Consider the following 13296-nt stretch of genomic DNA (forward strand, 5'->3'; position numbering starts at 1 on the left):
GAGGCAAGTTGTTCCACTGGTTAATTCTTCTCGCTGTCAGGGAATTCCTCCTTAGTTCTAGGTTGCTTCTCTCCTTGATGAGTTTCCATCCGTTGCTTCTTCTCCTGCCTTCAGGGGCTTTGGAGAATAGCTTCACCCCCTCTTCTTTGGGGCAGCCCCTCAAATACTGAAATACTGCTATCATGTCTCCCCTAGTTCCCAAATCCTGCCACCGTTCTTCATACATTTCAATCTCCAGGCCTTTAATCGTCTTAGTTGCTCTTCTCTGCGCTTTTTCCAAAGTCTCAACCATTATTTTTGTAATGTGGTGACCCAAACAGTTAAAGATCAACAAAAGGTTTAATCCACGCAAGGATAGAACATGCAAATTGGTGAGACATGGGGCTGAAAAGGTTGTATGAAGCCAGCCAACCCATGGTTCAGTTTATTGGGCCATTGCAAAAATAAAAATAAAAAGATCTGCTATAAAAACTTGGCTACGTGTCTTGCATAAACACAGCCAATTGGAGATCTTAGGAACCAACGCATCAAACCCCTTTGAGGATACGAAGAAGGCATCAAAGTCCCAGCTTGCTAAATAAAATAGAGATAGATAAATACCTCTGAGGGCGCAGAGACTTTATTTCAGGGAAAGAGGACTTGAGCGCATCCCATCCTGTCAGAAGTCTTGACACTATCAAGAATGATGGAAAATTGGAAGTACAAATACCACTGAAAGCAGACATGACCTCTCTCTGGAGAGTCCTCACTCCCCAGGCTTTTTTCTCTCCCTCGCACATCATCAGCGGACGCAGGGACACTAGAAATTGCCGGCGAATCTGACAGAAAACAATTCCCTGAAAAACATCCCCATGGTTCAGAGGCATTTGTTCCCTGTGGTTCGGTTGTCCGTCCATCATAACACTACTGATTTTCTTCTAGAGATTGAAGGAACTTGACAAGCCCTGTGTTATTATCTTGGTCATCGGTACGGAGAGAAAACAACAGCAGACTCAGCGTTGTCTGACCTCAGAAGGGCATCTGGGAAGTGGTTATAAGCAATCAAAAATGTGGATGTCCACTAGAGGAATAGCCGACACTCCAGAAGACAGGCTTAAGAGACAGGGGGATCTGGACCAGTGGTTCTCCACCTGTGGGTCGGGACCCCATTTGGGGTCGAACGACCATTTCACGGGGGTCGCCAAACAACGCAGTCCGCCATTTTTTCCCCCTTTTTCCTTAGCTGTGCTACTCCCTTTTATTCTATTGGCTTTTGAAAGCCAATAGAATAGACTCTCTTGAATAGAGTCTAATTCTATTGGCTTTCAAAGCCAATAGGAATTGTCCAGGCTGTCTCTGCCCTGCTGAGCCCACCAAAAGTCCCATTCTGCAAACGGGGCTGCACCAGTTGAGTAGTCCTTGACTTATGACCGGTTGAGTAGTCCTCGACTTACGATCGGTTGGGGGTCGCGGCATTAAAAAGGTTGAGAACCACTGATCTGGACAGACTTGGACACTGGGCGCTATCTAACAAAATGAAATTCAGTGGTGAAAAAAGTCAGGTTCTACATTCAGGCAAGAAAAACCAAATGTACAGGTATAGTATAGGGGGTACCTTGCTCAATAGTAGTAACTGTGAGAGGGACCTCGGAGTCCTAGTGGACAGTCACTTAAATGTGAGCCAGCCGTGTGCTGCAGCTGTCAAAAAAGCCAACACAGAGCTGGGCTGCATTAACAGAGGGATAGAATCAAGATCAGGTGAAGTGTTAATACCACTTTACAAGGCCTTGGTAAGGCCACACTTGGAACACTGCATCAGTTTTGGTCACCACGATATAATAAAAATGTTGGGACTCTGGAAAGAGTGCAGAGAAGAGCAACAAAAATGATCAGGGGACTGGAGGGTAAAGCATATAAGGAACGGTTGCTGGAATTGGGTCTGATTAGTCTAATGAAGAGAAGGATGAGGGGGGACATGATAGCAGCGTTCCAATATCTCAGGGGTTACCCCAAAGAAGAGGGAGTCAAGCTATTCTCTCCAAAGTGCCTGAAGGCAGGACAAGAAGCAACAGATGGAAACTAATCAAGGAGAGAAGCAACGTAGAACTAAGGAGGAATTTTCTGATAGTTAGAACAATTAATCAGTAGAACTACTTGCCACCAGAAGCTGTGAATGCTCCAACACTGGACGTTTTTAAGAAGAGACTGGACAACCATTTGTCTGAAATGGTATAAGTTCTCCTGCTTGAGCAGGGGGCTGGACTAGATGACCTCCAAGGTCCTTCCAGCCCTATCCTATCCTATCCTATCCTATCCTATCCTATCCTATCCTATCCTATCCTATCCTATCCTATCCTATCCTATCCTACTTAGAGCAGAAGGGCACAGAGTATATACCACAGATCCAAACTTGTAAATACTGCCATCTACTGGTTGAATACTACTGTAGTTGTTGCATAGAAATACATTACAACAACGAATTGCACAATAACTGTCTCGCTTAGTTATGAACATTTTGGGTCATAAGTCGAGAATTGTAACTGTTTTTACTGTGAGGAAATTTCTCTAGGATAGATCTCTCTTTGACAAGTTTCCATCCATTGCTTCTTGTCCTGCCTTCATGGAAAAAGAAAGAAAGAAAGAAAGAAAGAAAGAAAGAAGGAAGGAAGGAAGGAAGGAAGGAAGGAAGGAAGGAAGGAAGGAAGGAAGGAAAAGAAAGAAATAAAGGGGGGGAGGAAGGAAGGAAGAAAGGAAGGAAGGAAGAGGAAAGAAGGAAGGAACGAAGAAAAGAAAGAAGGAAAGAAGGAAAGAAAGAAAGGCAGAAAGGAAGGGAAGGAGGGAGGGAGGGAAGGAAGAAAAGAAAGAAAGGAGGAAGGAAAGAAAAAGAAAGAAAGAAAGAAAGAAAGAAAGAAAGAAGGAAAGAAAGAAAGAGAAAGAAAGAAAGAGGAAGGAAGGAAGAAAGAGGAAGGAAGGAAGGAAAAGAAAGAAATAAAGGGGGGGAGGAAGGAAGGAAGAAAGAAAGGAAGGAAGAAAGGGAGGGAGGAAGGGAGGAAGGAAGGAAGAAAAGAAAGAAAGGAGGAAGGAAAGAAAAAGAAAGAAAGAAAGAAGGAAGGAAGGAAGGAAGGAAAGAAAGAAAGAAAGAGAAAGAAAGAAAGAGGAAGGAAGGAAGGAAGAAAGAGGAAGGAAGGAAAAGAAATAAATAAAGGGGGGACAAAGGAAGGAAGAAAGAAAGGAAGAAAGGGAGGGAGGGAAGGAAGAAAAGAAAGAAAGAAAGAAAGAAGGAAAGAAAGAAAGAAAGAAAGAGAAAGAAAGAAAGAAAGAAAGAAAGAAAGAAAGAAAGAAAGAGGAAGGAAGGAAGGAAGGAAGGAAGGAAGGAAGGAAGGAAGGAAGGAAGGAAGGAAGGAAGGAAAAGAAAGAAATAAAGGGGGAAGGAAGGAAGGAAGAAAGAAAGGAAGAAAGGGAGGGAGAAAGGGAGGAAGGAAGAAAAGAAAGAAGGAAAGAAAGAAAGGCAGAAAGGAAGGGAGGGAGGAAGGAAGGAAGGGAGAAAAGAAAGAAAGAAAGAAAGAAAGAAAGAAAGAAAGAAAGAAAGAAAGAAAGAAAGAAAGAAAGAAAGAAAGAAAGAAAAAAGTTGTGAGACAGAAAACAAACTTAGGCCCCCAAAGCTGATCTCATCTTAAAAGTCAAGCGGCAGAAAAAGCGAGGACGTTCAAAGGCTCTGATCGTTATCGAGGCCTCTGAAGACAGTTTGGATTACCTGCCACTTGGCTCGGCTCAACTCCAGAACTTTGACCAAGGAAAGGTAAATCTGAGGTCGATCAATGAGGACATTCCTACGAACAGAACAGCGGGATCGAGTTACCCGCTGAGAGCAGATGGTATTTATTTCCAGGGCCCAGGCAACAGAAGGGGAGAGAAAGTTTAAAAAGACACAATTAAAAACCTTTCCGTCTCGACCTCTGGGACTATCGGAGAAGATCAGCGGCTTCAAGAGTCTTTTCCCCCGCTTTGGAGAGAAGCTTCAGAAGAAGTCAAGAGATCAGAAAAGGAGGTGGGGGGGAGAAGGCAAACCATCCCCCCCCCAATAAACTTTGTTTGTTTCTTCCTTCCATGGAAAAAGTTCCAGCTAAAGTCGCAAGAAACTTCAGCCAACAATCAGATGGAGCTGAGACGCTTCCATTTCTAGTCCGGGTGAAGATCAAGCGAGGTTGGGCGGATCCAGGAGTTAAAAAACAAAAACAAAACAATTTCTGCTTTTCCATTTGCCCAGATGCCAAGTACAGGGGATCCCCGACTTACAGCCACTATTGAGTCAAAATGTTCCGTCGCTAAGCGAGAGATGTGTTAAGTGAGTTTCGTCCGGTTGGACGTCCTTTCTTCCCGCAGCCGTTAAGGTGAATCACTGCGGTTGTGAAGTTAGCAGCCCGGTGGTTGAGTGAATCTGCCTTTCCCCCATTGACTTGGCTCGTTGGAATGTCGCACAAGGGGATCCCGTGACCCCTGCAACCGTCCTAAGTACATGCCAGTTGCCGAGCCTCTGGATTTTGATCACGTGGCCCTGGGGAGGCTGCAAGGGTCGTAAATGGGAGAAAAGGTCGTAGGTCTCTTTTTAAAGTGCCGTTGTAACTTTGAACGGTCGCAAAAGGAATGGTTGTAAGTCGAGGATTACTTGTAGGTGAAGAAATAACTAGATGTCTTGCTTTGGGGCTCTTGACATCCAGCAAATGTAAACAATAAGGCAGGACAAGAAGCAATGGATGGAAACTCATCAAGGAGAGAAGCAACCTGGAACTAAGGAGAAACTTCCTGACAGTGAGGACAATTAATCAGAGGAGGAGGAGGAGGAGGAAGAGGAGGAGGAGGAGGAGAAGAACGAGGAGGATTACTAACTAAAGAGAGAAGCAACTTAGAACTAAGGAGAAACTTCCTGACAGTGAGAACAATTAACCAGTGGAACAACCTGCCTCCAGAAGCGGTGAATGCTCCAAGACTGGAAGTTTTTAAGAAGAGACTGGACAACCATCTGTCTGAAATAGTATAGGGTTTCCTGCCTGAGCAGGGAGTTGGACTAGATGACCTCCAAGGTCCCTTCCAACTTTATGATGATGTATTTGCATGTAAGGGTGTAGATATATTCAAGATGGGGAGTCATTAATATTTATATGTATTTATACATAAGATATAGACGTACGTATGTGTATAGCATGGCTATATGTGTGTTATGTATGTGTACACTTTTGAGAGCAGGCAACAGGGTTTCACTTTTAACGTGTGCCAGTGTGCCCACAGTAAAAAAAAAAATGACAATAAAACTTATCTTATCAGAGGTTGTGGGTGCTCCATCACTGGAAGCTTTTAAGAAGAGACTGGACAGCCCTTTGTCCGAAATGGTATAGGGTTTCCTGCCTGAGCAGGAGGTTGGACTAGATGACCTCCCAGGCCCCTTCCAACTTTATCATCATCATCATTATTATTATTATTATTATTATTATTATATAGGGTTCCTGCCTGAGCAGGGGGTTGGACTAGATGACCTCCAAGGTCCCTTCCAACTTTGTCATCATCATCATCATCATCATTATATAGGGTTTCCTGTCTGAGCAGGGGGTTGGACGAGATGACCTCCCAGGCCCCTTCCATCATCATCATCATCATCATCATCATCATCATCATCATCATCATCATCATCATTATAGGGTTCCTGCCTGAGCAGGGGGTTGACCTCCCAGGCCCCTTCCAACTTTATCATCATCATCATCATCACTATAATATAGGGTTTCCTTCCTGAGCAGGGGGTTGGACTAGATGACCTCCCAGGCCCCTTCCAACATTATTATTATTATTATTATTATTATTATTATTATTATTATTATTATTATTATTATTATTATATATAGGGTTCCTGCCTGAGCAGGGGTTGGATTAGATGACCTCCAAGGTCCCTTCCAACTTTGTCATCATCATCATCATCATCCTCATTATTATTATATAGGGTTTCCTGCCTGAGCAGGGGGCTGGACTAGATGACCTCCCACGCGCCTTCCCAACTCTGCTGTTATTCTGTTATGCTACTGTTCTGCTATTCTGCGGTGGATGCTCCATCACTGGAGCTTCTTTAAGAAAAGACTGGACAGCCACTTGTCCGAAATGGTACGGGGTCTCCTGCTTGAGCAGGGGGCTAGACTAGAAGACTAGTTCCCTTCCAGCTCTATTCTGACTGATCGATCGAACACCACTGCAGTCACAAACTCCGAGGGTCAAACGTTATTCCACATTTCCTTCCTTGCCCTACACAGAAATCAACTCCTCTGTGCTATTGCCCCCCCCCCCTTCTGCTTTCAAACTCTCTCTATGTCCACTGCACACCAGGACACAATGGAGACCGAAAAGTTGAGGAAATCAATTCTCTCAACTATAGATCGGAGGTGGGGTGGGGGAGAAGCCGGTATCGTGAGTGGCACAGGGAACGGAGGAAGAGAAAAAGAGGCCGCTGTGTGTCTCCGTGAATAGCCAGCCAAAACTGGCTCACTGCCGGGTGGTTTTTTTTTTTTTCCTTCACACTGACTGCCAGCGCCCCGGGATTGCCTTTGAAACTGGCTAAGCTGCAAATTGCTTCTCTAGACCGTCGTTCTGAAGCGGCACCATGTGGAGAACACAAAAGCAGGACCTTTTGGAGGAAAAACAAAGTGTTCTCCCCAGTTTGGGTCATTTCCCCCCCCCCCCAAAAAAAAAAAACCAAAGAAAAAGGCCATTTCTCCAGAGTCCTAGTGGACCATCCCTTAAATAAGAGCCAGCCGTGGGCTGCAGCTGCTGAAAAAGCCAACACAGTGCTGGGCTGCATTAACGGAGGGATAGAATCGAGATCACGTGAAGCATTAATACCACTTTACAAGGCCTTGGTAAGGCCACGCTTGGAATACGGCATCCAGTTTTGCTCGCCACGATGTAAAAAAGATGTTGAGACTCTAGAAAGAGTATAGAGAAGAGCAACAAAGATGATCAGGGGACAGGAGGCTAAAACTTATAAGGAACGGTTGCTGGAATTGGGTATGTCTAGTTTAACGAAGAGAAGGACGAGGGGGGACATGATAGCTGGGTTCCAATATCTCAGGGGCTGCCCCAAAGAAGAGGAAATTAAGCTATTTTCCAAGGCACCTGAAGGCAGGACAAGAAGCAACTCATCAAGGAAAGAAGCAACTTAGAACCAGAGAAACTTCCTGACAGTGAGAACAATTAACCAGTGGAACAACCGGCCTCCAGAAGTGGTGAATGCTCCAACGCTGGAAGTTTTTAAGAAGAGACTGGACAACCATTTGTCTGAAATAGTATAGGGTTTCCTGCCTGAGCAGGGGGGGTTGGACAAGATGACCTCCAAGGTCCCATTCAACTTCATCATCATCATCTTTATTATGGATCATCGCACAGTCAGCCAGATGTTCAGACTGGATTTAGCATTTTGTCCACCTATCGAGTCCTTACCCAGGACCTGGGATAGGCAGATGTGGATATTTGATGGTATTGCAGATATCGTTGCAGGATGGAAGCAGTTCCTAGTAAGGCCGCCTTTTGCAATTGACTAATAGCGAATTTGTCAATGCCAGTGGTGTTCAAGTGGTGCTCCAGTTGTTTTGGGATTGCACCCAAGGAGCCTATGGCTATTGGTACTACCCTTGCTTGCTTTTGCCACAGTCTTTCTATTTCTCTTTGTAGGTCTTTGTATTTTGTTATCTTCTCCAGTTCTTTCTCTTCTATTCTGCTATCTCCAGGCACTGCCACGTCTACTATCCAGACTTTTTTGTCTTTCTTATCAACAATTGTTAAGTTGTTGTTGTTGTTGTTATTACTATTATTATTATTATTATTATTATTATTATTATTATTATTAAAAACATAGGGTGGCACCCATCGTTTCGAAGTCACCTCGCTTGCACCCTACAAAACAATTGTTTTTGCAATGGTGGCCAATATCTGTCATGCATGTGTAGGACGAAGGAGAAGTTTCGTTCCCTGACCTCGTGGGTTAGTTTCTAGAATGTTTTGTTATCAAGCTAGGTAACCTGTTCAGACGAGTTTGGGGGACGTCTGGGCAATCCTTTTTATAAGGGCTTCGGGTGTGGGTGTGTCAAGTGAGGGTTTTGTGATGGGTGAGGTGCAGGGGTGGCATTCAGCCAGTTCTCACCAGAGGAAAGCTATGGCAAATCTAGACAGCATACTTAAAAGCAGAGATATTACACTGCCAACAAAAGTACTGTTGGAAGAAAAGTCTTCATCCTGGTTCATCCAAGCTGGGAATAAACATGGCAACTGCTTTGGGAAGAAAGATGGTTCTGGCAGCAAGAAAAGTGGAAAAAAGGCTGAGCACGTGTAGGAAGTAGGTTTTTATACCCTCTGGAGCAGTGGTTCTCAACCTGTGGGTCAGGACCTCATTTGGGGTCAAACGACCATTTCAGGGGGGTCGCCAAACAACGCAGTCCGCCATTTTTTCCCCTTTTCCTTAGCTGTGCTACTCCCTTTTATTCTATTGGCTTTTGAAAGCCAATAGAATAGACTCTCTTGAATAGAGTCTAATTCTATTGGCTTTCAAAAGCCAATAGGAATTGTCCAGGCTGTCTCTGCCCTGCTGAGCCCGCCAAAAGTCCCATTCTGCAAACGGTGCTGCACCAGTTGAGTAGTCCTCGACTTACGACTGGTTGAGTAGTCCTTGACTTACGACTGGTTGGGGGTCGCTGCATTAAAAAGGTTGAGAACCACTGCTCTGGAGCTTTTTGTTTGGAGTTGTTCCTGAACTTTGACCTGAGTCTGAGTGTGCCTTTCCTGGTATTCTGATAGTGATGGGTCAATCTTATTATGTCCAAAGGTCATATCCTGCTTCCCTGGGGCTGATCACTCTTAGAGTTTGGATATGGTATGTAGATTTTAGGTCTTTGTCTTCTTAATCTCCTAGCTCCCTGGATTTACATCTGCATGTCTATAGAGCTGGTTTCTGCTGGGGAAGGGAGACTTGGGGCTATTAAGAAAACTGGGCACGCTTTCCTGCCTCTTCAAGATCCTTTGAGAAAATATATTTTCCCGCCCTTTTAATATTTCCTTCTCTGGGGGCTTACTTCCCACAGTACGTATAGTCAAGGCCCAATGTATGGCTGTGAAAGTTGGACCATAAGAAAGGCCGAGCGCCAAAGAATGGAGGCCTTTGAACTCTGGTGCTGGAGAAGACTCCTGCGAGTCCCCTGGACTGCAAGGCGATCCAACTGGTCAGTCCTAGAGGAGATCAACCCTGACTGCTCTCTAGAAGGCCAGATCCTGAAGTTGAAACTCAAGTACTTTGGCCACCTAATGAGAAGGAAGGACTCACTGGAGAAGAGCCTGATGCTGGGAAAAATGGAGGGCAAGAGAAGAAGGGGACGACAGAAAATGAGGTAGCTGGATGGAATCCCTGAAGCAGGAGGCCTGAGCTTAAATGGACTCCAGAAGATGGTAGAGGACAGGAAGGCCTGGAGGAACCTTGTCCACGGGGTCGTGATGGCTCAGACACAACTTCACAACTAACAACAACAACAATGCCTAATTTTTTTTTGAGTTTGGCGAACCAGTTATGATAAATCTGCCAGATGCGTCATGCTAGTGACGCCGCCACCGTGACGCGTGTTGTGCCGGTGATGCCACCACTGTGGGCACGTCACGCTGGTGGGAAGGATGATATGAGGTGTGTGGTGGCAGTGATGAGGATGACACGAGGGCACGTGGCGCCGGTGATGAGGACTAACAGATTTTACATTAGGGCAGAGAACCGGTTGTTAAATTATTTGAATCCCAACACTGGTTAGGTGTGAGTCATCAGTAAGAGGCTAGTGATGGGTCTCGTGATGAGGAGGTTACATCAGGCCAGGATCCTTAGGAGGTGAACTGCTGATAGTAGGGGATTGCGCGGGATGGTTGAGGGTCGATGCTGTCCCTGGTTGGCTATGTGGTTGATTTGGACTCTGAGGGATTCGTAGTCTGCTTGTAGGCCGATGTGTCTGTTGATGGAACTGCTTGTGAAGTGCCAGGCTTCCACAAACTCACAAGCGTGGCGGGTGGGTAATGTGGCCGATGGTTTTTGTGTTGCTCCAATCGATTGCTCCAACCTCCCCATCACAAGACCCATCGCAAGCCTTTCCCTGATGACTCACACCTGACTCATCACCCGATCCTCCCTTGACACACCCCACCGGAAGCCCTTGTAAGCAGAAGAGCAGCGACACAGACATCGCCCAACCTCTGCTGAAGATGTTCCAATTGTTTTTCTCCAAGGAGGTGCCATTCAACGAGATGGAGTTAAAGTTTGTTTGTTTGTTTACAAAAATTATAATTTGCTGGCCCTCTCCTACCCAACAAGTCTGGGCAGCTTACAGCAAAAAAAAAAAAAAAAAAAAGACAGTATAGCGTTCCCCCCCCCCAAAAAACCCCCATTCAAATCAACCATCAAAAATGTTCTTGACTATCTGGGCTGAAAAGATGGCGACGGAACTGGCAGAAGATGCAAGTCAGTGGTGAAAAAACCGTGGTCATGAACTCAGGCAGGAAAAACCCACCTTCATTTTATACAAATCAAGCCGGTGTACGTACAATATCTCTCTCTCATCACAACTCATATAAGATGGGTGAAGCTGAGGGGGAGGGACTGGCCCAAAATCACCCAGCCAGCTTTCATTCCTAAGGTGGGACTAGAACTCACAGCCCTCCTGGTGATTGGCCCAAAATCACCCAGTCAGTATTCATGTCTAAGTCAGGATTAGAACTCATAGCCTCCTGGCGATTGGTCCAAAGTCACCCAATCGCCTTTCAAGCCAAGGTGGGACTAGAACTCACAGCCCTCCTGGTGATTGGCCCAAAGTCACCCGGTCAGCATTCATGCCTAAGTCAGGATTAGAATTCACAGCCTCCTGGCAATTGGCCCAAAGTCACCCAATTACCTTTCAAGTCAAGGTGGGACTAGAACTCACAGCCTCCTGGCGATTGGCCCAAAGTCATCCAATCATCTTTCAAGCCTAAGGTGGGACTAGAACTCACAGCCTCCTGGTGATTGGTCCAAAGCCATTCTGCTGCCTTTCATGCCTAAGGTGGGACTAGAACTCACAGCCTCCTGGCGATTGGCCCAAAGTCATCCAATCATCTTTCAAGCCTAAGGTGGGACTAGAACTCACAGCCTCCTCGTGATTGGTCCAAAGCCATTCTGCTGCCTTTCATGCCTAAGGTGGGACTAGCACTCACAGCCTCCTGGTGATTGGCCCAAAGTCAGTCAGCATTCATGCCTAAGTCAGGATTAGAATTCACAGCCTTCTGCCGATTGGCCCAAAGTCACCCAATCGTCTTTCAAGCCTAAGGTGAGACTAGAACTCACAGCCTCCTGGCGATTGGCCCAAAGTCACCCAATCACCATTCAAGCCAAGATGGGACTAGAACTCACAGCTTCCTGGCGACTGGCCCAAGGTCACTCAGTCAGCATTCATGCCTAAATCAGAATTAGAATTCACAGCCTCCTGGCGATTGGCCCAAAGTCACCCAATCACCTTTCAAGCCTAAGGTGGGACTAGAACTCACCGTCTCCTAATGAGATGTTAGGAATGGGGAAGCCGCGGCTTTTCCAAACAACCAATCGGCACAGACAAGCTCCAGCTACGCTTTAGCAAAAATCACCAATCTTTTCCTTCCTCTCCTCCCTTTTCTCTTTCCAAGCTGAGGGGTCCATTTCCGACGACCCGTCCCCCATCTCCCTGGAGGATGGGCTTCTCCATTTGCAAGCTTTGTCGTCTTTTACACACCATGGTGAGAAAAGGTGAGACAGAAGACGACGAGACGAGAGAAAGACACAGGGCGGCCATCTTCTCCGGTCCCAGCGAGTCACACTTACATGTTGTGAAGCACACACCATCCGCAGTGGGGGTCCCCCGAGCCCAGGCACTCGCTGCAACTTTTGTACTGTTCGCAAGATTCCACCGGTACACGGATCAGCTGTGGGGGACAAAAAAAGAGAGGATTTTTTTTAACAATTTGGGACAGTTTGCACAACTTCCTGTCCGGCGAGGTTGTGAATGCCCAACCGTTACACCTTGGGAAAATAGCTCAACTTCAATAAGTTGGTAGGATTCCAAGTCCAGCCACAATTTTACCGTGGAAGCCAAAACAAACAAGCTGTGATTTGCAGGCTTAAGCTGAATATAAAACTTTCCTATAGAACGATGCTTCGCTTGGGGGGAAAAAAAACGAGCAGGGAGCATTTGGAAACATGAGCCATCAACAGGCACAGAGCGATAAACGACGTCTATATACTATTTAAAAGAGACAATCAGAAATCTAAAAAGGAAACAAAAGGACCGAAACACCTACTCGCCAGCAATCGACACCAAGTAAAACAGAGATAGCACCAAGATCAACACTAGATGAACAATCGGAAGTAAATAATTGCCGAACCAAGAAACTAACAACTCATATCAGCAAATGGTATAAAACAGCTCAATCAGGGAACCACCAAGAACGCTTCCACCAATATTGACAGGGCAAGCCACTAGTCCATAAAAATAAGAGCAACCCCCCCCCCCTTCTCATCTATTACTGTTCTCCTTCCCCTCCTCCTCCCTCCCTCCCTCCCAGCACCGATGTTACCTAATCTATCTGTCTCTATCTATCTATCTATCTATCTATCTATCTATCTATCTATCTATCTATCTATCTAAGCATTCATTATCTATTTATCTTAGCATCTATCTGTCTATCTATCTTAGCATTCATTATCTATCTATCTATTTTAGCATCTATCTATCTATCTATCTATCTATCTATCTGTATCTATCTATCTTAGCATTCATTATCTATCTTAGCATCTATCTAAGCATCTATCCATCTGTCCATCTGTCCATCTATCTATCTATCTATCTATCTATCTATCTATCTATCTATCTATCTATCTATCTATCTATCTATCTATCTATCTATCTTAGCATTCATTATCTATCTATCTTAGCATTTATATCTCTCTCTCTCTCTCTCTCTCTCTGTCTGTCTGTCTGTCTGCCTGCCTACCTACCTACCTACCTATCTTAGCATTCAATATCTATCTTTCTTAATATCTATATATCTATCTTAGCATCCATCCCTATCTATCTACCTATCTATCTATCTATCTATCTATCTATCTATCTATCTATCTATCTATCTATCTAAGCATTCATTATCTATCTATCTTAGCATCTATATCTATCTACCTACCTACCTACCTATCATCCATTCATCCATCTATCTATCTGTCTGTCTGTCTAACTATCTAAGCATTCATTATCTATC

The 13296-nt window shown here is 45.1% G+C and overlaps 1 protein-coding gene across 1 annotated transcript in view; it reads right to left on the reverse strand.

Annotated features, from left to right (window-relative positions):
• Positions 1–13296, reverse strand: part of LOC120296812 (plexin-A4-like) — a 203047-nt gene that overhangs the window by 133137 nt on the left and 56614 nt on the right. Inside the window, exon 2 of the mRNA XM_039318823.1 lies at positions 11867–11967. Coding sequence (XP_039174757.1) covers positions 11867–11967 — 101 coding nt within the window. The remainder of the gene's footprint in view (positions 1–11866; positions 11968–13296) is intronic.

This window comes from Crotalus tigris, unplaced genomic scaffold (genome assembly GCF_016545835.1).
Source record: "Crotalus tigris isolate CLP2741 ecotype Arizona unplaced genomic scaffold, ASM1654583v1 scf7180000021570.357645, whole genome shotgun sequence".
NCBI classification, from domain to species: Eukaryota; Metazoa; Chordata; class Lepidosauria; order Squamata; family Viperidae; genus Crotalus; species Crotalus tigris.